This window comes from Sus scrofa, chromosome 11 (assembly GCF_000003025.6).
Source record: "Sus scrofa isolate TJ Tabasco breed Duroc chromosome 11, Sscrofa11.1, whole genome shotgun sequence".
Taxonomy (NCBI): domain Eukaryota; kingdom Metazoa; phylum Chordata; class Mammalia; order Artiodactyla; family Suidae; genus Sus; species Sus scrofa.
In genome coordinates, this window is record NC_010453.5 from 79,002,812 (window position 1) to 79,028,500 (window position 25,689).

Sequence of the window (25,689 nt, forward strand, 5' to 3'; positions counted from 1 at the left end):
TCCCTACCCTACTTCCCAATCTCTGTTACTAAACTTCCTTTTACATTGTCAAGTATTTAACATTTCATCCTGTTCTGTACCTACAACTGTCTCGCCTACTTTCTTTTTTTTAAATTTTATTTTATTTTACAGCTGCAGCTGCAGCTCACGGACGTTCCGGGCCAGGGACTGACTCTGAGTCACCGCTGCGGAACACCAGGTCCTTACCCACTGCACGGCCCAGGATCGAACCTGCCCTCCCAGTGACCCACGCGGCTGCAGTCGGATTCTTAACCTCTGCGCCACGGCAGGGCCGCCTCACTTACTTTCTTTGTAGGTTGGTTCTGATATTTGGACCCCGCAGTATCGTTTACAGCGTCAAGACTCTGCCACACTTGTTGGGACTGGGCCCCGAGCCCAGAGGTGCACTGTGGTCGCTTCATGCCCCTGGCACCTGGCGCCGTCACCCAGACACAGCTGCCTCCTCCTGGGCCCACGTTTCGCTCCTTTCCTTTGTCTGGAGCACCTCCCCTCTCACTCTGTTCTGCCCAAGGGTTCTCGCACTTGGCAGAGTGCAAATCCAGGGCTCAAACTATTCTTCCCGCCTGCCTGGTAAGGCCCAACTCCATTGCAAGAGCTCCTCAAATGCGCCAAGTGGCCCCAACTCCAGGTCCAGCCTCATCCTCCTTCTCAGACTGTGATGCACCAGCCCCATTGCTCCTGGAGATCTGGGGAGAAACGCAGGCTAACAAGTCACATGCAGGGCCACACACTCTTGAGGGGACAGGAACTGCTCTGCTTCCACTGGTGGCAGGTCCCTCCCCGGGACCCAGACGGCAGCAACGATGAATTCCAAGGGTTAGGATTTCTGGCACGAAGGGTAGTCTGTAGTTTTCCTGCAAGTACATTGAACTGCCAAGCTGCTCTCTGGCCTGCCACTGCCTTTGAAAATGCTCTGTCCATATCCTGCTGCCACCAGGTGATCAAAACCGTGCACCTTGCCCATCTGACAGGTAAAGCAGTGTGTGTGCTCTGCCCTGTTTCTTAGGAAAGGCTCTTTTGAAGGACCTAATTTTATTCCATTTATTCCACAGTTAGAGCCTCCCTCCGCCCCTCTCCTGTCCCTCTTCCCCGTCCTCTGAAGGACAAGGCCCCCCCAAACAGCCCTGACAAGGCCAGCACACACCAATTTGATGGGGTCCATGGAAGCATGGGTTAGGGAGCTGACATCTTTGCTGTCAAATTCTGCCTGTGGAGCTCCCCTTGTGGCTCAGTGGTTAACGAACCCAACTAGCATCTGTGAGGATTAGGGTTCGATCCCTGGCCTCGCTCAAGGAGTTAAGGATCCAGTGTTGCTGTGGCTGTGGTGTAGGCCAGCAGCTACAGCTCCAATTGGACTCTTAGCCTGGGAACCTCCATATGCCATTGGTGTGGCCCTAAAAAGACCAAAAAATAAAAATAAAAAAAAATTCTGCTTTTCCCAGCTGTGTCTGGATCCACCCTTCTGGCGACCTCCATGACACACAGTGGTGCCTGGACTAGAGGGGCTGAGGCCCCGCCTGGCCACGCTTTGGGGACCACCCACCCTCCAGCCAAGGACCGATCACCACCTGGCAAAGAGCTGGCTGGGCCGCCGCAGTGCAGGGTTCTGGATGCCAACAGCAGAACATCCCTCCTGGTTTGCACAGCGCCATTCTGAATTCAAGGAGGGAAGACAATCTGGAAAATATGAATTTGGGGAACACTGCCAACAAGTTGCGGCCATGAGCCCCGTGGGTCTTGATGAGCAAAAGGGGGACGCCTGGCCTGAAAAGGCCCTGCTGGACTCTCAGAGGAAAGCTCTAGGTTCATCTTTCAGAAACAATCCACATATGATCCCACCTTGCATATTTTGGTACTATTTTTGCTTTTCTTTCTTTTCCCCACACCTTTCTCCAAAAGAATCCTAGCTTGAACTTGAGAAAGACAAGTTCTTGAACGTCAACAAAAGATTGGAAAAACCATGTTCTTTCTTATAAATTTAAATTGAATTCAAATTCCCGCACATTTGGAGCGAAACACAAAGTTCTGTAAGTAGGTTTAAATGGACAGTGTTCTGCTGTTTGCTGAGCCTGACCTGGAGCAGCCACTGGCCGGACATGTCCCGATGGCCCAGGGCAGAGGAGCCCTCACTCCTCCCGGACGCGAGTCGGGCTAAAGGGGTGCGGGAGGCCTGGCTGGAGCCTGAGCCTCTGGCGGCCGCTCACAGCAGCCCCCATTTTCTGTCAGGGCATCTCCCCTGGACGAAGGCGGGTACGACCACTTCACCAAAGGCCGCTTGGTGGCCTCTTCGCCAAAGGTTGTTTGCATACACGACCCCCTCGCAGGTCGAGTGACACTCCAGCTACAGCACATCTTGGGGACGGCGTTTCTGGAAACCCGAGCATTTCTCTAACTTTCGCTGCAGAGACGCTGCAAAGCCCCTTCCCCCGTCTTGCTCTAAGCAGCCAGAAGCCAGGGACAGTCAGTGACAACGCGAGGGGCCCAGTCACCACAGCAGTGGCAGCGCCGAGGGCGGGGGTGGGATGGGCTCGGGACTCTGGGCTGGAAGCAGCCCCCGAGGACAAGGCCCACGACCTCAAAGCCCAGGATGGTGCCCTCCCGCGGCCTCTTCTCCAGGCCGGCGCCTCCTCGCCCCCGACAGCCAGGGGCAGCCCTGTGATCGGACGAGGGCAGAGGCCACACGTCCGACAAGCGTTCTTGCAGCCAAGACACACCAGAAGCACCTGCAATGCAGCAGCAACAAGACAAAGGACCTGAGAGACATTCCGCCAAGACATGCTGACGCCCACGGGACACGGAAAGGTCTCAACACCAGGGCTCGTCAGGGAATATGCTGGCCCACCTGCTGCACACACGCCTCGCACCGTGAGGACCGCTAAAATGTTTTTAAAAAGGAAAAGAACAAGTGTTGGTGAGGATGTGGAGAAACCGAAGCGCTCGTGTGCTGCTGAGGCGACATGCAATGGTGCAGCCGCTGTGGGAAGAGTCACCAAATGGCCCAGCAATTTCACTGGAAAGAAACGAAGACGGGCAAACAAACACGCACGTGAATGTTCACAACAGCGCTGCCCACGCCGACAAGCAAGATGGGGGTGTCCTGAGACAGGAGTGTTTGCAGAATAAACGCTCTCCTGAGTCTCTGGGGGCACCACGGTTAAGGATCCAGCGTCGTCCCTGCCGCAGGTTAAGGATCCGGCTCTGGAGCTATAGCAGGCTAAAGATCCGGCATTGTCACTGCCGTGAGAAGTGGGTTCGGTCCCTGGCCTGGGAACTTCTGCATGCATGGGCGCAGCCGAAAAAGAAAAGAATAAACGCTCTGGAACCAGGCGGGGGAGGTGGCACCATGTGCAAACGCTCTAGGTGCCCCTGAATCGTACACTTTACAATGGCTAAACTGCTGCATTTTACAGTATGTGCATTTTGCCACAATTTAAGCAAAATTAAGAATAAATGAAAAGACGATTACAAGGTGACAGAGACAATGGCTGTTCCGTGTAACATGTGACAGGTGCAGCCACACGCCGCCTCAGACCCTTCTCTGGAGGAAGAAGGGGTGGAGTAACAACCTCGTCTAGATGTTACATTTGATTTTATTCTTCATTTGCACATGTTTGCTGGGGGATAAACACAAGTCCACAGACCTTCCTGCACAGCAGGTAATCAGCACCCAGGCCAAGGCCGGGGATATTTCCAGCTCTCGGCAGGTCCCCACACCCCCAGGTCGGTGACCACCTCCCTCCCAAAGCCGGGCCTGCTTCAGAATTCTGCAGCCTCATCCATTCTGCCAACTCTGTAGCTCATAAATGCAGGGCCAGAGGCACTAATCCATTAGGGCTCGCAAAATGATTTCAGCTAGAAGCGAAAGTAAGTTTCGTAAGGAGAGGCCTATCCCTCTTCTGCTCAGAGACCCACTGCTGAGGCCCACATAAAACGTCAGGATAAACACCTGTATTCCCTTTTATTTACCAGGTTTTCAAAAAACAAAATAGCTCCCTGGTGTCCTCAGAAGATGAATAATTTTAGCGTTTGTAATTTTTTCAAGTGTTGTTTTCATTGAGATATAATTTATTCATCAAATTCAGCCTTTTAAAACATATGAGTGGTTTTTAATATGACATTGTAGAACCATCAGCACTAGTTCCAAAGACTTCGTCACCTGAAGCAGAAGCCCCGAGGGAACTCCGCTCCGCCCCGGGCAGCCATGGGCCCGTGTCCATCCCTGCAGGTCTGCCCCTCCCGGACTTTTCATGTGACAGAGCGGATGGCCTTGGCCTCTTGTGATCAAGGCTGGCCCATGTGTGGCCTGTCTCGGGCAGCACATTCCAAGGTGTAGGAACAGCCTCACAGGAAACAAAGCGGGTTACAGGCATGTGGTCAGCTTCCTTAGGCCTCAGTCCCGTCTGCTAACCCAGTGGCTGGTCACCAGGACAAGCGGCCCCTGCGTCTGTCCATCCAGAGGGTCTCAGAGGCTGCTGCCAGGCCAGCAGCAGCACCTTGCCAGGGAGTCAAAGAATGAAGTAATGAAAGCTTTCCACCTGTTTCTAAAGGGCTGCAGTGCCCACCTCGATCTGCAATGGTGACTCAGGCCTTGGGCCAGCCCCCTGCTTTGGCCTCTCCTCTGAACCTGGCCCCACCGCAGAGCCAGCTCCAGCTCCTGCAGGGGCCCCTGGGGCTCCAGCATCTCAAAACCTGTGTAAAACTCAAAATCATCTTTGGCATCACTCTGCTCTAATGAGGCAAGAGGCACCGCCAAGTTCACCACCTGCTGAGCCACCAGACACACACCTGTGTAAAACTCAAAATCATCTTTGGCATCACTCTGCTCTAATGAGGCAAGAGGCACCGCCAAGTTCACACCTGCTGAGCCACCAGACTGTGCTGGGGAGGGAGGGGTGCATCGCTGGTCGCGGGCCTCGTCGTGCACAACAGCCACGGCTGGCCTCGCGGCCTCCCCAACTTCCTTGGGGAATCGAGCCCCAGAGGCACCCGGGCAATTTGAACCAGGGGGGCGTCTGAGCCGCTGACCAGGCTGTGGGGAGGAGGCTCAGTTAGAAGGCCGTGTGTGTGTCTGAGACTCAAGCCAAGTCCGCCCTCCCCTGAGCCTGAGGCGGGTCAGGTGCAAAAGGCCCTCCCGGTAATGGACTGCCACTCCTCTGAAACCACCTGCTCTCCAGCTGGGGGAGACCCCCCAGGAAGAGCCCAGTTCAGTGGACCCCCCCCCATTAGGATGGGGGCCCCCCGGCATCAGGCTCCTGATCCAAACCCTGCCCGCTGCAGAGACACACCCAGACCCAGGGGCCAGACCCACGCCCGGCGCACGGCAAGCCAGGGGCGCTCATCCTGGTCTTGGCCTCTGGAGTCCAGGTGGCCCGTCCCCCCACGCCTGAGATGGGGACCATCCCCAGGGAGCCCTGCCTCCTGCCCCTGGTCCTTTCCAGGTCTGGGGGCAGGTCCCTGTGCTCAACCAACATGACATGGCAGAGAACAAGCCCACAGCAGAAGGTGCCTGTGGACCAGCTTCCACAGAAGGTCCTCAATAGGCAGACAGCCTGGCCCAGAGTGGGGCTGCCTCAAGTCCTTCCACGGTGAACCTGCCCACGTCCTCAGCGTGTGGGGTCCACCAGGAGGAGAGGCAGGTTGACCGGCTCTGATGCGGCAAGACCTGCAGCCTCAGCCTCGGCACATGCACTGTCACCTGCGCCGACTGGACCGTGGTGCGAGTGGCGGGGTGCGTGTCCAGGGGATCCCAGAGGCCCCCTTAGGGCAGTTCTTGTCCCATCAGAGCAGAGGTTCTGAGAGGCTTGAGGCTCAAGGCTCCAACCAACTCAGAGGATCCCGCAGAGGACTTCCAGGCCCACTGAGTCTGTTCTGGAGACTTGAGCACAGACCAGCCCTGGAGCTCCGGCCACCAGTGGCCAGACGCCATCAAACCATAAGGAGGCTCGCAGCCTCAACACACCAGTCACAGGGCGTCAGTGCACGGGGCCCAGAGAAGTGCCTCCACGACCCTGCTCACTGGGGACGGCCCCACCTCTGCGAACCTGCCGCAAATACTGTCTCCAACCTGCTGACCCTACAGAGAGCCACAGACCAAAACCCGTGCTGGCCGCTAGACCCGAGCGTTAGTGGCAATTTTAGAATGGGAGGAGAGTGCAAAATGAAGACTTTGGTTTTTCCTTCCTCATTCATTACCTGAAAGATTGGCCAAGAGCAAGATTGGATTCCAGGTCAAAGAGACGGCTGTGTGTCCCTCCCTCCCCATGTCACAGCCATTGGCCAGTGGCAAGCACACACAGAAACGCATGCAGGCAGCCCCACCCCCTCTGCAAGACATGCCCCTACCCCAAGGAGATAAGAGCAGGTGGGGTGGGCTCTCCTGGGTGGCGGGTGGGACTGCGGCCCCCACTGTTAGACACACCAGCGCCAAGTGCAGGGCCAGCGCTGGCGGTGGGCTGTGACCTGTGAGGGCAGGTCCGTTTACTCCAACAGCAGAAGCTCTCAGCCCGAAAGCAGGTGCTGGTGAGGCAGGACCTCCAACGCCCGCTTTGAGGCTGAGCAGCTGGGCTTCGGGACGGGTGCCCAGGACAGAGGCTATGGGGAGAGGCTCTGGGGCCATGCAGACAAGGGCAGAGCGGCCCTTGCAGCCTCGGCCCCTGGCATGCAGGCAGCTCCTCCCGCCTGCCTCCCACCTCCCCCAAAGCCTCCATCACACTGAGCGGCCACGGCTGACAGAATACACTCCACACCCCCTCTGGCCTGCAGTCTGACGACACTGAACATGCACTGGGGCAGAGCTGCCGCACGGTGTCCAAGAAGCGGGACAGGTGTCCCCGGGGGGCCCCAGACCGCTCTCTGCCTCCCCTTACACCTGGCAGTGTTCCCACAGCTGCCGTTTCTTCTCAGTCTTTTAAAATTCCTTTGAGAGGCTATGAATAAGTCAATATTTAGGTCTCCTAATGAAATAATCCATAAAACACAGACTGATGAATGATCAGTGTTTATTATACAATATTTATGTTGGCAAAAAAAGGGAAACAGTTAAATGTCCAATGACCAGAGAGTCCAACAGCAGAAAACAGCCTGAGCTGGGTCTCCGGAGCTGATGGGACACAGGGCCAGAGTCGCGCCAGTGCTGAGGGCGGGACAGATGGGGGCCGGGCGGGGGATGGCCGAATAAATCGAGGCTAGAGGTGATTTTACAAAGAACTTTTAGGGATACGTAGAAATGTTTGATGTGAACGTTGCAAAGGGGACATGTAATAAATACATATATATGTGTGCATTACTTAGTAAGTATATGTGCACATACAAGAGATCCGTATGAAAAATAAAAATGGAGAAGAAATAACTGAACAGGAAGACCAAAATGTTAACAGGGGCAAATCTTTCACTGGGGAAATGAGACATTTTTTCTCATCCTTGAAAACTTAGAAGTAGATTTTCCAAAATTCCTATAGACCATACATATGTTTAAACAGAAATACCTACACATTTAATGGCATCTGAGATTTATTTCAAATAAAAATTTTAGACCTTATCTCTCTTTTGCCAACAATGACTTCCTTGTACACAAAGCACTGGCATAGTTTACAATTACATGTAGTAATAAAGGCCATTTTTGATAAGCAAGTTTAAATGTAAAATGAAAGTACAATTTAGAGCTTTGTGAGTAAATGCCCACTTTATTTAGCTTAAATTAGAAATGTGCTCACAAACCCCACTGAGGCTGAGTGCTTCTAACTCCAGAGGCTGCTATATCATCTGTGATATTTTTTTGTCTGTTAGGAATCTAAACACTGACCTAACTTTACAGAGCTGATCGTGTCTGTCCACAAAAAAGATGACGTGTATGCAAGCTAGCAATGCCAGCACCTGTCAGCCTCCGAGTCATAATCCCATTGCTAACTCACACACAAGGCAGACACCCAGCCCTTTTGCCTTCTGAGAGATTTTTTCTGGTTTAAGGTCTAGAGACAGGGAGTTCCCGTAGTGGCACAGTGGAAACGAATCCAACTAGGAACTAGGTTGCGGGTTCGACCTCTGGCCTTGCTGAGTTGGTTAAGGATCTGGCATTGCCGTGAGCTGTGGCGTAGGTCCCAGACGCGGCTCGGGTCTGGCATTGCTGTGGTGTAGGCCGGCAGCAACAGCTCTGATTAGACCCCTAGCCTGGGAACCTCCATTTGCCAAGGCTGTGGCCCTGAAAAGACCCCAAAAAAAGATAAAGTCTGGGGACAGCTATAAACCAATACTGAACATTCCAGATGTATTCCTTAATTTATTGTAATCTGAATTTAAGCCATCCACTCCCTGCTTACAGGGTGCTGCTGCCTGATGAAAACATATAACTTATGGAAACCTCTCTGGCCCCACGTGACCTGGCGTCCTCCATGGGCTGTGCAGACGTCGGCCCCACCACTCACCTGCGAACCCACGCGGTCGGAGGAGCTGCCCCTTCTCCTGATGCTTCTATTTTTGGCTCCCAAATCTGAGCCTTTGGCTGCCCTGGGCTGTCGGCTTATTAGTCACCCAAAGGCCAATTCACAATTTTCCATGAATTAAAGTAAACTGAATCCACAGAGGAGCCCCAACCCTAACTCCTGCCATTACTCCCAGGACATGAAAAGCCGAAGAGGTTTCCTCCCTCCCCCAGGACAGTGACAAAGGAGCAGCAGGCAGAGAGGACTGGAGAGGGTGGAGGTCAGGCCAGGTAGGGAGGCAGGGACCAAGGCCATAGGGCAGAGGGCAAAGGGAAGGTGGGGGCACAAGGGCAGAGGAACGTTCCATGAATCAGGAACACAGGGAGCAAAGCTGTGTGCATTGTAAAGAGAAAGAGAGTGACACGCAGCAAAAGGAAGAAGGTCATGCAGAAGCCACAGCCCTGGCACAGCCCTGGGTGTTTTGCCACCTTTTTCACTTGCTGGCGATCAAGAGATATAATGCTCCATCCCCTGCCTCCTTCCAGGTTCCTGGGGACACATGCACGTTCCTGCCCCACGAGGCCCCCGCTCCTCCTGCCCTCGAGGGCTCAACCCCCAACCGGCAGCTCCGCTGCACCCAGGAAGCTCCAAGCCACCAGGGTTGGGGCTCCAAGGGCAGTAGTGCTTTTCCCGGACAAAGCCAGCATGATAACCAGCAGCCTCCCGCTGTCACCGGAGACCAGCATGAGCCTCCTGCCAGCCCCAGGTCCCCATCAGTAAAATGGGCTCACCACCTGTGAGGTGTCTGGTTCACTCAGCAGTGACCATCTGGACCCCCACTCACCCCCCAGCACAAGCATTTTAACAACAAGGGGTGTGACCAGGGCTGTCACCGCCGCACGGCCTTCTAGGTGCTAGGACAGTAGGAGTGGATGGGGCCTGCGGGGGACACAACCTCACTTTGGGAGCTGGGTCCACAGGGCGGGGGGCGAGGATTGACCAAGCACAGTGACAGCCATTCGGCTTGAGTTGTCCCGAGCCATCCCAACACGTGCCGCAGGAAGTCGGAGTCCTTCCATAAAAACGGATTTACCATGGAGAGGCGCCCAGAACAACGTGGCTTTGCCTTTACCCTTTCAGCTGAGCTGCGGGAAGGAGGGTCAGGGCAGATCTGGATCCAGATGGGTGTCCACACCCTCAATGGGGTCAAATTTCCAGGAATTTCCCAAGGGAAATTCTTCTTTGAAGCTGACAGCAGGCAGCACAGAGCCAGCCTGACTCACGAGTTCTTAGAACCAGAGTCGGTCATGGGATGTCCGGCTGCTTTCTTTCAGTCCAAACCGTGGGCACTGTGGTCTCGTCTTGGAAGAGCACTACCTAAACAGCGCTGGGCACCTTCTCAGTGCACTCTCTGACTCAGGCCCAAGGATATTCCCATCCACCCAGAAGCCAGGCTGAGCACTCGGAGCCCGTCCACGGCCGCCTCCTCGCCGTTGGCCCGTGGACAGCGTGACCGTCCAGTCCTGCCTGGGCCCCAGCCATGAATTACAACTTTGCGTGTTCTGACTCTGCCTTCCTATAGTCCCCAAATCTTTAGCGGAGATGTTTACTTGTGTAAACACACACACACACTCACACACACATGGCCTCCAGAGGACAGTTGTGCAGCCTCAAGGGACGAGCCTGAGGAGCTCGTGGCCATGACCCTCAGACAGAAACGTGAGGGGAGAGGAGAGAGTGACCTGGGAGGAAACCTCCTCGCAGCCCCGCTGCCCTCTTCCTCTGCCCCCTGGGCTTTGAGGTGGTCCAGGGCCCAGCCAGCCCACCCAAGCGGTCCTCAGGCAGGGGACCAGGCACTGCTGCTGTTTGAAGCTCCCTAGGGTAGCGATGGGCAGCCAGCTTGGGGACAGCTGCCTGACTGCCCCCATGGGGTCCCCTCTGGGTCAGGGGCACAGAGGTGGGCACTGTCCCCACGGCCGACTCCAGGTGGCAGCATGTCTACAGGTGAAGCCCTCCCTCGTGACTGTCTGAGGCCTGTAAAACCACCTGAAAAGAAGGTCAGCCACAGGTGAGCTGACCCTGACCCTGACCTGGCCTGCGGCCAGCCCCCAGCACATGAGCAGTGACACCCTCACCACTCAGGGCCGTTCTAGGTAAAACAGCTCCAACACAGAACAGAAAATCGTTGATGCCACAAGCCAGCCTAGAGAAAAACCCCAGTGCACTGGTGTCTCCAGGAAAGAAGCCCACTTCCCACGCCCCACGCTCACACGCAGAACCCAGCCTCTCAACACCACATAACATTCAGCATTTCAAGCACATTCGTGACAATCTCTTTCCAAAATAGCCTCTAACCACACAAGCTGTTCAAAGCACCTCAAAATCCATAGCAAAGAGTGTCACGCCCCATCCAAGGCTGGCACTCAGGGCCTCCCTGATGCATCTGAGCAACACTGGCCCTGCCAGGGCCTGGGGTCACCTGGCACAGGGGCAGGAACCCGCTCTACTTACGGGTCCCACCCTTCCTTTTCACTCCGAAGAACGGGGTGGGGGTGGTACTGGAAGCAGCAGAGGAGTCCGGTGTGGTCACGTACGGGGTGCGTCTGCTCTCCTGCAGCCACCGGCACAGGGCAGCTGCCACGGGAGGCGCTGATGTGTGATCTGACCGACTGGTGACAAACGCAGATGAGGGCAAGAAAACCCTGCATCTCCCCGGTGTCAGCCCCTTCTGCGCTCAGGGCGGCCTCCACTGGGGGCCTGTTTCACCTGGGAAAGTCAGGGCCCCTCCCCAGAGCTTGGGTCCAGCCTCTGCCCAAAGGAGATGACCCAGGACACTGGGCGCCCGGCTCAGCTGTAAGGGAGCAGCGCGCAGACCAGGGCCTGGGGCTCCCGCCGAGCTGCCCTCCGAGAGAAGTCCCCCAGCCCCGCCCCAGAGCTGAGGACTGCACCACTGCTGGCAATGCCACTGTGGGGACCCCTGGGGTGTAGGGGAGAAGCTGGAGGAGGGATCGAGGATCTCCTCCTCTCCCACCGAGGGGCCCAGCAGCCTCCTCTCCCTGGAGGGCAGCAGAGGTTGAAGGCTCTCAGTGCAAAGGGTCTCAAAGTGGAGCCCCAGCAGGAAGGAGACCCTGCCCACTGAGGGAGACAGAGGCCAGCTGCCAGCAGACTGTGCAAGGGTCAGGGCAGGGGGCACACAGAGCAGGCGGGCACCAAGGCCAGAGGCTGACCAGGAGCTGGGGGCGAGGCCCTGGGGTGGCCCTGGGTGGCCGAACGAGCAACATGGGGCCTGGGCCACACCTGCTCCAGGTCCGGCAATTCACAGGTGCAGCTTATTCGACAGGGCCCCCGCCCACCCAGCATGCTACACCCTAACTCAGCAGCCACGGTTGGGGTGTTCTGGCCAGCACCCTCGACTGCAGAGCGCTGATGGGGACAGAAGGAACGTCAAAGAAACAGAGTTGAAAGGCGCTATGGATCCCTGCCACCCCACTGGGAACACCAAGTTGCTTTTGACAAAAGACAGGTACATGCGGGAGTTCCTGTCATGGCTCAGTAGTTAACGCACACGAGGACTCTGGTTCGATCCCTGGCCTTGCTCAGTGGGTTATAGATCTGGCATTGCCACGAGCTATGTGGTATAGGTCCCAGACACGGCTCGGATCTAACACTGTGGCTGTGGCCGTAAGCTGGCAGCAGCTCCGATTTGACCCCTAGCCTGGGATCCTCTATATACCGCGGGTGTAGCCCTAAAAAGACAAAAAAAAAAAAAAAAAAAAAAAAAAGAGAGAGAGAGAGAGAAATATGCAAATGAGAAAACCAGACGGATAGCCTCAGTAACCCAAATTTCAAAGCTGTGATAGTTTACGAGAGTCTGAATTTACCCCACAATGTGCCAAGCAGACACCGAGGGTCCGGCCCCAACAACCTGACATTTGCCGAGATGTTAGAAAGCCAAACCACAGCTTATCGTGGGGCTTAAAATGAATTTCCTCTTGTCACGTGCTAACATCTATTCTGGATTTCCTGGGGTTTCCTTTATTAGACTTGAGTCCAAAACGGTCTTGGAAAGGACTCTGGGTCATCTCGGCCTCACACGTGTAAGGGTGAACTCAGCAGAGGGGCCACGGAGGTGGGCATGTCCCCACTCTTGGGCCAGCCACAAAATCTGCTCAACGCTGCAAAATGGGCCAGGACCTTACTGCCCCTTTCAAAAAAATGCCTCGTCTTTAAACTGCAAAAATGAGTGGAGCAGCATTATAGTTTTGATTTTACTTACAAAAGCAACTTGTTTTCTTCATTGCTCACTAACCTTTGTTTCCCTCACCCATTAACACAATCAGGGAGAGTTTCTGGACTAAACCTCCAGATCTGTTTGGTGTTGATTCCTCAACAGCCCATTTCAGCTCTAGGAAGATGCAGACTCTAAATCGCCCATGAAATGACCCCAAAGGCTGAGGAGGGGAAGGGAGCCAGCCTCTCCTCCTCCGCTAGCATCTGCCCCGCAGAGGGCTCCCCTTTCTGGTGTGCGGTGTGCAACTCAAACCTGGGTCCAGCAGCCCAGTATGAATATTCGTGTCCCCCTGACAGAGCAGCTTCCCAGCATCTCCTGGGCAAAAAGTCAGCCCAGGAATGACAGTTGGACCCACCCAGCCTGTGCAAGATGCACTTTGTAGCACCTGAGTTTGGGGGTGGCTGCAGGCTCATCTCAAGAGAGTGCCATGGAGTTCACAAGATGGCTAATTCATCACTACCCTGACATAAGACCATCATGCCATAGAATGAACCAGAAATTTATAGAATTTAAAACCTGCTAAACAACTCCAATTGCCACCTAAAATCCAGAGTCTCTAATGGGGGGGCTAGTCCTCCCATGTCTTCCAAAACATAGGCTGCCTTGTGTGAACTTTTTTAACTACATAAATGCTCTATAACTAGCCCAGAAGTCAGGTGTGCCTCCAGTGCACCTGCAAAACTACATTCAAATGTGATATTGTGCTGCTTGGTTTACACTTTACTTTTAGGTCATAACCAGCTGACCAAAGAAGCACCCATGCTCTAAAAGAATGCACAGGCTCAGAGGCAGCCTGCAGTGGAGCTGGGGACATCTTGGGGTCCCCTTGACAGGGCGGATAATGTATCTCAGGCCACGTGGCAAGGGAGTACACGGCCAGACCGCAGGTGCAGCCACAAGCCCACACCCTCCCAGCCCAACCCTTCCATAGGCAGCCACATCCTCCCCAGGAATCTGCCAGCCCAGTTGTGCTTTCGACTGGTCATGAAAACATCTGTGCCCCCCCTCCAACCCTGTGACGCGGGCAGGGCTGGGACCCTCTGAGCCTCCCTCTCCTCCTGCCGGAAGTGAGAGAGCTGGAAGGATGGGGCCAGCTCCACTCCCCGCTGACAATCCTGCGAAGTAGCTATGACAAACTTCATTTTACAGACACTAAAACTAAGGCACAGAGAGGCTGAGTGATTTGCCGAAGGTCACAAAGCAGGCAAGCTATAGAGCAGGAGTGCAATGCAGCCTGGCCGCAGTGTCCCTGCCCGAGGGTCCTGTCTGCCTTCCTTGTCCACGTCCTGGACCGTCAGGCTGGTCCAGATTTCGGGCATCTTCCAGTCGGGAGTACATGAGATTCAGCGGCTTCCTGCCCCCACATTCCTGAAGAGAGGCGGAGAGCTCGTCAGACAGATGGTTGATTTTCCCAGGAGTCTGATACCTGCCCCCGACCCCGCCACTGCAACCCCCACAGAGCCTGTGCCCGTCAGAGAGTGAGCTGTGGGGGAGGGCCTCCACCCAATAGGCTCCCCCCCGCCACCTCCCAGTTGTGACAAACAAAAAGTCCCCAAGCATGGCCAACTGTCCCCCAGGGACAAGGTCAAGCTAAAGGTTCCTTCCTGCACCTGCGCCTGGTGACTCTCAGGAGCCCCGTCCCTTACAGCAACCTCTCCAAGCTGCCGCACCCGAGCCCACTCCACACAAAATCCACGCGTATGCGCATGCCCCGCAGCACTTCCCAGATGAGATGCACACGGGAGCCTCCCAAACAGCTCTGAAATACTGTTTGCCAAGGATACCTCTACCACTTTTAGGCCACTGGGACACTAAAGTCTGGAGTAGCCCCCAGTGGGCTCAGAGCAACACCTGCTGATGCCCCCAACCCTGCGCACGTGCAGTAGGGACCCAGCCGGCACCTGCTGGCCCTCTCTGTCGCAGAAGTTCCTACTTTAAAGAACCAGCACCTCATTTCCACAAACCCAGTGGATGCCAGTGTGGTTCCTGGAAGAGCAACTGGGCAGCCCGGCTGTGGAGCGGGCAGGTGGCTGGTGCTTGGAGCTGAATTGTCGCTCATTACAGTGATTCGTGGCCAGGTGAACAAGACACAAACAGGTCTAATTTGGGGCCCAGGCTCTGCAGCTCCCTTCTCGTCCCTCCTGACCACCGCCCCCCTGAGGCTGAAGGGCCTGCTTGTCCGGGAGGGACATGGGCAGACAGGGACAGGCTCCCCTGGAGAGAGACAAAATAAACAGAAAGTCAAGATACGGAGCAAAACCACAGAGACCAGGGGCTTTCTTTCCAGGAGACCCTTCACTTCCGGTCAGGACATGCCGGGACAAATCCTTGGGTCCAAAGGCTGAGAAACTCTCCAAATACGGAGGCGGAGCTGAGCACAGCAGGAAATGATGAACAGAGAAAGGAACGCCAGATTCCAGACAGACGGGGCCAGCTGGGCTCGGGCAGCGCAGGGTCTTCCGACTGTCACCCCCTGACACTTCGGGAGTTCTCCCCATGTGGCTGACCCGCAGGACACAGCCAGGAAAGTGAGGGGTGATCAGGCTCCGCAGCCCACTCTGCTCGGGTCTTGAGCCCCAGCAGGCAGGGCGCCAGCATCCAGGGAGCTGAGCTTTCACGAGGCTGGCAGTCAGTGGAGAATCTGCACCATTGCAGCCTAAGGCAGAGCCCCTCTGGCCTGCTCCACAGGGAGCAGCACCCTGGCCCCCACCCAAGGCCCGTACACCCCGTGTGCCATGTGCCGTGCTTCCCTCTTGAGCTGGTTCCAGCATATCCTCCGGGGCAGCACAGCCCAGCCCGGGACCTCAGAGCTGGCCAAAGACTGAGACCTCCCACCGGCACAGCCAGGAGAGAGAATGGGCCAAAAACAAATAGGAAAAAAAGCTAAAGAAAAATGCAGCTTGTGGACCTAAAAAGCGAAAGATTTCCAATACAAATATTAAAAATCAAAAACAACTGCAGAAAAGACATTCAAGTCATAGAAAGTGGAAGGGCAGGTGTCCCCACAGCAAGGCTCATGGCAGGTTGGGGGGGTGCAGGCCAAGCCACCCTTGGGCCCCCAGACAGCAGGTGCCCCCAAACGCACAGCCCCAGACCCCTGGGCACCAGACCCACATGAGCCATGTGACTGTCTGCGGTGTGTTTGCAGCTCTGCCACGTCGGGCGGAAGAAAGAAGAGTGAGAACACCTTAAGAAATAGGAACCACTGTTCACCTCCGTACACCTTGTGGCAGCCCGTGAGGCCAGTCCCCTGGGCATGGATCCTGCCGACGGGAAGAGTCAGCGGAGCCACTGGCAGCCTCCCAGGCCCCATCCCATCACCACAGGGTGACACAACATCATGCACCCCTATCCCCAAGACAGGCCCCAGGCATGTGTGTGCACCTGTGTGTGGCCATGTGCATATCTGTGTGTATCTATGGGTGCACGTGTGTGTGTGCATGTGTGTGCATCTTTGTGTCCCTGTGTATGTTTGTGTCTGTGCATCTGCGTGTATGCCTGTGTGTGCATTGCCTGTGTGTGCCTGTATGTCTGTGTGTGCACTGGGCCTGGGTGTGCACTGGGCCTGTGTGTGCCTGTGTTCCTGTCTGTGTGTGCACTGGGCCTGTGTGTGCACACAATTGTGTTGTGACAGGAAGAGACCCTGTAAGTTGGTAATGACGAATGACTCAAGGAAACTCCTCAGGGCGGGGGCGGGGCAGCCCTTTCTCAGGGAAGCCTGGTGACACCTCTCGGGCTCCTGGACACAGTGCACACGGGTGGTGTGTGCTCCCACGTGAATATCCCATAAGCAGAGGTTTTTGCCCTTGAAACTCACCCCTACAAAATCGATAAAACGCCCAAGTGCTTGATGCTAAGTGGAAAACCATTTCTGGTGGTCAGCCCAGGACAGGCCAGCAGGGCCACCCCAGAAGGCTGCACTTGTCCCCCGCAGCCCCAGACAATGTGGAATTCCCCAGCACGGCTCTCACCCGAAAGGCCATGGGAACCAGCCCTGTCACAGCCTCGCACTGCAGACCTCTCCACGAGAAGCCAGCCTGGCCCGGTCCCCTGAGGGCTGCACACTCATGGGATTTCTGGAACCAGCTCGTGTTTCTGGATCCCCACAAACAGCCCTGTACCACATTTTGACCCCAGCCCTGGAAAGCCCCAGTTCATCTGGGCCTAAATAAGCAGATGCCCAGAGGCTTGGGGGCCCGGGGCTGAACCACCTCCCAAAAGCCCACGTTTAGCTGCCTGACTGCATCCGTCCCACCTGGCGTTGCCTGGCTGGGGGCTTGTTCTGTCCTGCATAAGTGATATCTGGACCTAGCGGTGAGGGTGCCGCCCCAGCAGGGACGGGAGGAGGGGGTGGTCAGAAGCCAGAAGGCAGGTGTCAGTAAGAAACAGTGCTGCCCCCTGCCACGGCAGCCTGCCCCCTTCTGTCCGCACAGCCTGCCCCTTCTGTCCACACACAGCCTGCCCTCTGTCTTAAGCACGTCTCTGGTGAAGACGCTCAGTTGTTCAGCAGCTCAGGACTCACAGCTGGGTGGTGGGGCAGTGGGCTCTGAGCCCCTAGCTGTCAAGGGCCTCTCAGGACCACAGGTTCACAAGAAGGTGTCTCCCTGCTGAGAAAGGCCCATAAATGCTCATTTAAAGCTTTTCTGGGAAGGAGGCCGCAGTGGGAAGTCAGCTCTATCTACTGAGGAAGCACTCTGACAGCACACCCAGAAAGGCTGATCCTCACTGACCACACAAGCGCCCGGGCCCCAGCGATTACCAGTTCATCACAGGACAACTCAGCAGTCACAGACTCTCCTGCTGTGTGACTTTGGGAAAGTGACCTGGCTTCTCTGAGCCTCAGGGGAGGGGCCGGTTAAAACATCTGCACAGAACTGTGATCCAACTGATGCAGGCGTATCCTGCGGGGGGAACCCACTGCTCCCCACGGCGTGTCCACAGCTCCCCAGGTAATGGCTGATTGGTGGCCAGCGTGGAAACAGACAGTCAGACAGAATGGCTGTCCCAGGACCACCCACAAGAGCAGCAAGGAACATGACATCTTTGTCCTCAACCACAGGGCAGGCCGGGTCACAGGGTTACTGGGGGTCACCCTGTGTGGTCTCTGAAAAGGGGCATCACATGGAAGGAGAAACTGGCCCTGACCCCACACTCAGATCACACTTAACTGGACCCACCGTCCAGCCCAAAATAAGACTCCAGAGAAAGACACCAGAATTCAGTACCCTCCGCTCCGTTAGACGTTCCGAAAACCCAGAAACTCAGGCTCAACCAGAGGGTCCTGCCAGCCCTGGAGGGCAGCCAAGGGGGAAGGCCTGGTGCTGTGGGAAGAACCCAGAGGCAGCGCTGGCCAGGAGGACGGCAGCGCTGCTCCTGGAGCAGGATGGAAGCTGCCGGCCGAGCCTCCAGGCTGTCCCTCTGAAGCTGAGAGAGCCCGCAACCCTGTCTGCCTCTGCACCTTATCTCGCTGGCAGTGGGGGCCAAGACCAGACACTTCTGTCACTTGGGAAATTATTCAGCTAACAGGAACAGAAACTACGTGAAGAGGAAAAAACAGGCAAGAGCCACTCCTGGTCTGACTCAGGACTGAAGGGCATGGCGCTCAGGCTCTCACCCGAGTGGGGTCCAGTCCCCTCCTGGCCCTAAGCGGGCCTGGGAGGCTAACATGCAGCCTCACCAGCTGAGCCTTCAGCAGGATGCGGACTGCCCCGTTGCGGCCTTCAAGCTAAGTGAAACCATCCAAGTTTCAGGACAGCGGGTGCCTCAGCCCAGCACCCGCCCTTCTAGTGTCCTGGACGCTCAGAGACCTGGGGTCATGGCCTCTGATCCCATAGTCCTCTTTCTGGTCCATGACATCCAGCAAAGCTACAACACACACCCAAATCTTCCCAGCCACTGGTGCCGAGTGGCCCTGAGTCTGGGCCCACAGCCATTCTGCAGGAAGTGCGCCGTGGCTGCTGGCCCACGGGGAGAGCTGGGCCACGGCCCCAGGAACACTCACCTGCTGATTTCTCAGGACCTGCATTTAGACCACCATCTGAATGTGCACACTGTGCATGTTGGAAGCTGCCTCGCACTTAAAGAGAAGCACCAGGTTCCCTGTGTGTGTGATGGTGTGACCTTACATGTCCCCTCTCGCCTGTGTGCGTTTCCCTGCCATGGGGCGGCAGCCCACCTGCCCGCGAGTCTGAGCCCATTACTGGCTCAGTCTGGAGCCCTCAGTTTCCTGCACAGAGTGAGCCCTCCACATCTAGGAAAATCACTTGCTTTCTACCCGCCGGTATCCTCTACAGAACGTTGTTTGTTTCATTCTTTACGTGGTTGTGATTTTCAAACGCTTCGTTTACCCTATTTAAATACACAATAGTAATATTCCTGCTTTTTCAAACAGAGCTTTTATCTCGAATCTGCTTTCCTCTTCTACAGAAGCGTCTCCACTCCCTAGCTCAGGGGTCCAAGAGACAGACGTGAGTCCGCCTCCATTTCCACCTCCGCACAGGTGTATCTGTGCTTCTCGGTTCTTCTAGAGGATGACCTGGGACAGACTTTCCGCATGTCACCTAGACAGACCCCACGGCCTTCTGCCTGTCCCATGGCCCGGCCTGGCTCCAGCTCCTCTCTCTGAAAGCCAGGCTATGGAAGCTCCATCACGAAATCACCCTTTCAGGAGGCAATAACTTTGCTTCCTCTCTTTGCTCTCCGAACGTTCCTGCACATCAGCATGGACTGGTCATAGCTAGAACATGGACCCCCCACCCCGCCCAGTGCTGGGATGCAGAAGACAGACGGTCAGCAAGGACACCTCTCCAGCTAATTTGCTACAAGATGAACAGAGCGAGTAGCTTCAAATTATATGAGCACTAACACCTCTCCATAAGGATCGGAACAATGCAGGTGCCTTTGCTCATGCAAGCTCCCTGCGCTGCACAGAAAGGCTCTTACTCTCCCCTCTGACAAACAGAGAAACTGAGGCAGAGCAGGCTTACATTTGTCAAAAGTCACAGAGTCCTCAGGAAAGGTGGCCGGGCCTCAGTCTTAGGTCCCAGCTCTTGTCCTGAGCAGGCTGGTGACTACAGCAGCCTGGATCCACCTCCCTCATGAGTGAGAGGGGCAGCATCCATCTTCAAGTGTGACTTGCAAACCTCACTTCTTCCCTGGGACGTAGCTGCTTCCACTCTGGCTATTTCCAGCGAACCATATCTCCTTTCTGAACACTTGCTAAAGCCTAATGCACCAAACTCACACTTCCCGACCCTGGAAGCGTTTACACACGCAAATGCTTGCTGCAGAATGCTGCGTTCCAGGGCCCTGCTCTGCCTACCTGCCTGACAATTTTCCCGACATGCCAGAGGGTATGTGGGCTGCAGGTGGCCCTGCTCAAAGAATTGGCTCTGGATTTCTGTCCTGTTCAAGACACATCCTCACAGGCTCTGCCCCAGGACCCTGTGGTCAGTGACAACCATGTCTCAGGTGCTCCCCACTGCCTGCCCACAGGATCCAGAGGCCCTTGCCTCCCTCAGGGACATGAGTGGCCACCTCCCGTCCAGGAGGAAGGAAAGATGGACAACACTACATGTGAGGAGGCCCCAAGCAATGTGGGTTAGTGCCCGGCTCCGCTCCCAGGTGGGTGGCCCTGGTCAGGTTACTTAAACTCCATGGGTGTCCCTCCCTCGATGTCAGTGTCATGGGGTTTGGATAATTTAAGTTAAAACGAGATAATATGCACACCAGAGCCCTAAAGTCTGCACCCTTCCCACCTCCACCTGTCAATTCACTCCCCTTCCCACAACAGCCTGGGGAGTTGGCCTGGGGGCTGAGCCAGTCTGCACACCAGTCCTTAGGACTAAAAATAGCACAGCAGGCTGAGCCCGGTTAATAGAATATCCCGGTTAATTTTAGCATCAGAGAGAGAGAGCTCCGGAGAATAGAAAACCCCTGATGCCAAGAACCTGTGTGGCCAGCAGGGCCCCTCCTCACTCTCTCCCTCTCCCCTCCTCTCTTCCCTGCGGCCCCCATCTCCTTCCCTCTCCCAGGGTCTCACCCCTCCCCTTCTCTCTCCCCCTCCTCCTTCCCCTCCCCCTCTCTCTCCTCCCCTCCCCTCCCCCTTCCCCCCCACACCGACATCCCCTCCTGTGCTCACAGAACGTATCCTCCAGTGGACCCCTCAAAGCCCCTGCTACTAACAACGACCATTTCCACTTATTAAGTGGGACCACCTCCTCGCCTGACCCCTGCAGACCCTGCAGACCCTGGGACGGGCACACTGCCACTTGCCAAGTAGGAAATCAAGATAAAAATCACAGCCTCTGCAGTGCAGACCCAGAACCTGGAGCTCCCAACCCCTGTGGTCTGGGGCACCTTTACCAGGCCGCTCCTCACCAACGGAATGGCCAAGGGGGGCACAGACCAGGGGCCTTGGCCTAAGGACCTCCTGCCTCTGGTGGGATTCTGTTTGCCCTGAGGGGCATGCCCATCTGGGGAAGTTCCTTGTACTTGCCCTGGACCCAGACTGCCCTCGCCCTTCTGGGTGGATGACCAAGAGGTTAACGTTACAGAGAGGCTTCAAGCCCAGGAACTTGGGGGCCACTACACGGGGTCCAAGTGGAAGGCCGGCAGCTTGGCCTCATGTGGGACTCACCAGGTAGCTCCAAACTGCCCTCAGACACAAGGACAAAACCTACTCACAGACCAAGAGGACTTTTCTCACCAAGTGCAAGGCCAGGATACTTTTTTTAGCTTGAGAAAAACATCTCTATATATTGCTCTTAATTGAACACATTTATCAAGATGACACTTTTAAAAACAAGCAGTAACTATCACAGAAAAGAGAAATGTCCCCGGGAGTCAAAGCTACATGGCAAGGCCGACGGGAGCACTGGGTCCAAAGTGACACTATGGGGTCTTCAGCCCTTGCTGCCTACGAATCTTCAAGCTGCTTCCCTTCCAGAATAAAGGCCTGACTCATGGAAAGTCAGAGGAGACACTTCCTCAAAGCAGCCTCATAGGAAGTGTGTTCGGTCTTACATGACATGAGATACGGCTGTTTCCAAAGATAGGCCATGGCGGAGGATCTCCAGTGCACAGCGCCACCGGCCAAAATAACTGCGAGGTTCAAGTGGGCAACGGGCAGGTTCTTCAAGACAAGGACTCGAAGTAGTTACAATAAAAATGCCTTCCTTCCATTTGGCACTTTCTTAAGTATTATCTCATTTACAAAATGTGGAAGGAAAAGAAAGGGGAAGAGGGAAAAAAAGGAAGAGACTCTTCCCATTTCCCTAGCGCTGCCTCTCAGTGACCAGGTGCATCACACGTTCCAAACGACTTAAGGACTAAGAGGCCAAGGCCCCCAGCCCTGAAAACTCTCAGGCCCCAAACTGTCCTGCTTTTCCCCTCACAACAGCAACAGTGACACTGCCGACCGGCATAACTGGAGGGAGCATTTCTTCCTTTGCCTTTTTCCGGGAGTGAGGGGGCGGGCATTAAGTAAAAGCCTGAACAACACCGTCTTGTAAGCTCCCACCGGACACTGCAGACAATAAGTGCCGGCATTTTGCAAATGGAAAAATGAGGCCATGAACGGGGCGGGTGGGGGGGGACGCTTGCCCGGGTCACCCAGCCAGCAGGCCAGCAGCAGACACAGGGCACGCAGCCAGCCAGCCAGCCTGGAGGCAAGGCTTGGTGATGTGTGGGCCGCCGGGGCAGGGTCTCCCGGAACCAGAGTGCGCCCGGAACCCCTGCACACCTGCCCCTCCTCCATGCCGACCATGGAATCCCTCGTGGTTGCGCCTTCAAACCAAGGCACTCGGCAAGTCGGGCGGAGACGTGGACAGCAGAGGACTGAGGGAAGAAAGGGAGAGCTCAGGGCACCACCCACCACAGCCGGGATCACCACCGACGCGTTCCACCCCCAGGGAAGCCAGACCGAGCCCCACCCCAGCCCCCGTGGTCCCCCTCCGGCTCTCCAGCACAGGCTCTAGTTCAGCAGCACAGCCCAGAGCACCGCTTTGTGCCAGTGTTGGAGGGTGCCCTCCTGTGTATGCAGGCCTTTGCTCCCTGCAAGCCCCAGCCACAGAGGTGGGACACAGATGCTCTGTCCTGCAGCCCAGCTGCAGGAGAGAAAAGGAGAGCTGTAAACACATCCAGGGAGCTGGGCCACCGTGCAGAGGCATTTCTGCTCATCCTTGCTGTTAAAGCCCCCAGACATGGGCAGGGGGCTCCAAAGGTTCTAGTAACACACGGCCCCCACCCAGGGTTAAAGACTGCAGACACTCAGTCACTGCACTGACCCTCAGCCAAGTTGGGTGTTTCTCATGCTTATTTAAAGTGCAGCACACAGGGGAAAAAGCCTAACCAGGCAGCATCTTCAGCCCCCTTTTCTCCACACCCAGCCCCCTACCCCCTGTTGGGCCCAGAACCTGCCTCGAGGATGTGCAAGCAGGCGAGCAGGGCTCCTCTCCCAGGCCTTTGGGTGTCCCCTGGCCGCTGCTTCGCCTCCTGTGCCATTTCGATCCTCTCTGCCCCACAGACACAGTTCCAGAACCCTCCCGAGTCAAGTCTGACACTGCCCATGTGGGGCCTGAACCCCAAAGTTCCCTGACGCCTTCCTGCCCACCACACCCAGAAGCCTGGCACGTCACCCCACCCTTCATGCCCTGTGCTTAAGGAGGCAATCTCAAAGCCTCCGGAGGACCGTGGCCCTGAGGGGCACTTCCCTGCCACTCTTCGGGTGAAGAGCCAATGTGAACCTCTCAGCATGAGAGTGACAGATTCCAACCAAGTAAACAGAAGCCCTCTGCAGGCGCCTCCTCAGGGTCCTACCCGCAGTGCTTCTGAGCCAGCTATCAACAGCGTCGCAGCCATGATCCACAAACCAAAATAAAGCAGACACAGGAAACAACACGCTGATTTGGGGTGGCTGGAATTCCTGAGCAGCACTGAATGTCATCAACAGCTGACACTCAAGCAGTCACTGGGTGCCTGGCTCTGTTCCCGGAGGCCCTTTCTCACAGGGGAATGTGCAGCCCCCCGGGGAGGACAGGGAGTTCAGCGGGCAAGACAGACCCTGGGGACAGGCAACACTCTGAGTCCCGAAAAGCCCTCTCCAACAGGAGCTGGCCCCTCATCCGTGAGAGGACACACTTGTGGCATTAATGTGTAGCAGACACTCCAGGCGCTGATCTTGCTCTGGGGTGAAAAAGTCTTATATCTCCAAGATAAAACAGGACCACCAGGAGAAGGTGACACTCTCTAGATAAACCCAGGAAGTCCAGACATAGCCTTCCAGCTGCACTTCCCTCCCCCAGCTCTTGGGTCCAGTGAGAAAGGCAGGCTGCTCCAGGGACACGACCTGAATGGCAGGCCGGGTGGCCAAAAGCTTCCGCGGCCAGTTCTCAATGGAAGGGGGGAGGGGTGGCTCCTGTGGCTCGCTGCCCTGAGGGAGCCCTGGGCCAGGGCGCTCCACATATTCACACACAGACATACACACACAATCACTCAGGAACACACATATGCACACACAATCCACCTACACAGTCGTGTGCACACCCAGGCACCAGTCAGCAGCCTGCCTCTGCCCCTCGCCCCGGGGCAACATGTGAAAGAGCTCACACGTTCCCAGCAAAGCAAGTTTCTGGGCGCTGCACTGAGCGGAGGTGCGGAACCCCGAGGTGGGTGTTTGGGGCACTAGAAATGTACGCATCCGGAGAGTCCCCACACGCGTGCGCGCGCTCATGCACACGCAGACACACTCCCAGCAGGGATGGGACCCGGGTCCAGCCGCACCTCTCCCTGGTGCAGGCGACCCCACCTGCGGGGACTAGGGGCCGCTCGCGGCGCGGAGGCACCGCGGGGAGCTGCGTCCCCCGAGCTCGGCCCGGCCAGTCCCGCGGAAGGTGGGGAAGGGGCTGCGGTCTCCCAGGAGATGGCGAAGGGGCACTCGGTCCGGCATCTCCCGAAGGTGGGGAGAGAGTTGAGGCCAGAGGTCTCCGGGAAGGTGGGGAGGAAGCCTTGGCCGGGCATCTCCCGAAGGTGGGGAGGAGGTAGCGGCCGGAGGTCTTGGAGGAGGTAGGGAGGGGTCAAGGCTGGGGATCTCCTGGGAGGTGGAGAGGGGAGCGCAAATGAGGAGCGCGCGTCGCCGGGAGGCGCCAGGGCCGCGGCCCTCAGCGAAGGGGTCGGGAGTCTGAGAGCGCCCGCCGATAGCCCCCTGGAAGGCCACGACGCCTCTGCCGGCTCCCGGGAGCTCACCGATCTTGATCTTCACGCTCTGGAAGACTCGGAGCCCCTCTTCCTCCACCGCCATGCTGGGTCGGCCCGGAATTCGTGCGCCGAGCCCCGCCGAGCAGCAGGAGCCAGAGCGGCGGCGCAGTCCCCGCGCTCTGCGCGCGTCTCGTCGACCGCGGGTCGGCCGCGCCTCTGTCCCCTGGCTCCGCCCACGCACCCGACCATTGGCCGAGAGCGCGAGCGTGGGCGGTGAGGCTCCGCCCACGGCCCTGCCCAGTTGCCTTGTGCCTGAGGTCCGCAAAGGGGCAGGAGCGAGACGGCTCCGCCCACATCCCAGCCCCAGATCCCCATTGGCCGAACCCCGCAAGGGGGCGTGGTCGGTATCAGAGAAGGGTTGGAAGGTACCACGCCGGGGTGGTTCACCCAGCAGGGAGGATCCCACAAGGGTTGCTGGAGGAACTGGGCCGAGGGGCGCTGGGGGGTACTGGGCGTGGGGAGGGCGCCAGGAGGGGACCGGTCAGCTGTCGCTGGCTCGGGGAGCGGGGGGCGGTGGCGAGGGCCGGGCGGAAGGGGGGGCGGGGACCGGGAGGGCGGGGCGTGGAGGACTAGGGTTGCAAAGAAGGTGGCGGGGGCTAGGCGAGGGGAGGCAGAATCTGGCGGGAGGACGCGGGAATAGGGAGATGTGCACATGATTTTAAGAAACTCAGACCTAAAGGAATCAAGGAAAAGAATTCTCTGGCC

At 56.7% G+C, this 25,689-nt stretch overlaps 1 protein-coding gene across 3 annotated transcripts in view; it reads right to left on the reverse strand.

Moving 5' to 3' along the window:
• Positions 1-25,180, reverse strand: part of RASA3 (RAS p21 protein activator 3) — a 76,975-nt gene extending 51,795 nt beyond the window's left edge. Inside the window, exon 1 of one of the 3 annotated variants that reach the window (XM_003131110.5) lies at positions 24,973-25,180. In XM_003131110.5, the coding sequence (XP_003131158.2) occupies positions 24,973-25,027 (55 nt within the window). In that variant the 5' untranslated portion in view covers positions 25,028-25,180. Of the gene's footprint in view, positions 1-1,589; positions 3,174-24,972 lie in introns of those variants that run through there. The other 2 variants (XM_021065987.1, XM_021065990.1) reach the window with 2 other exon arrangements.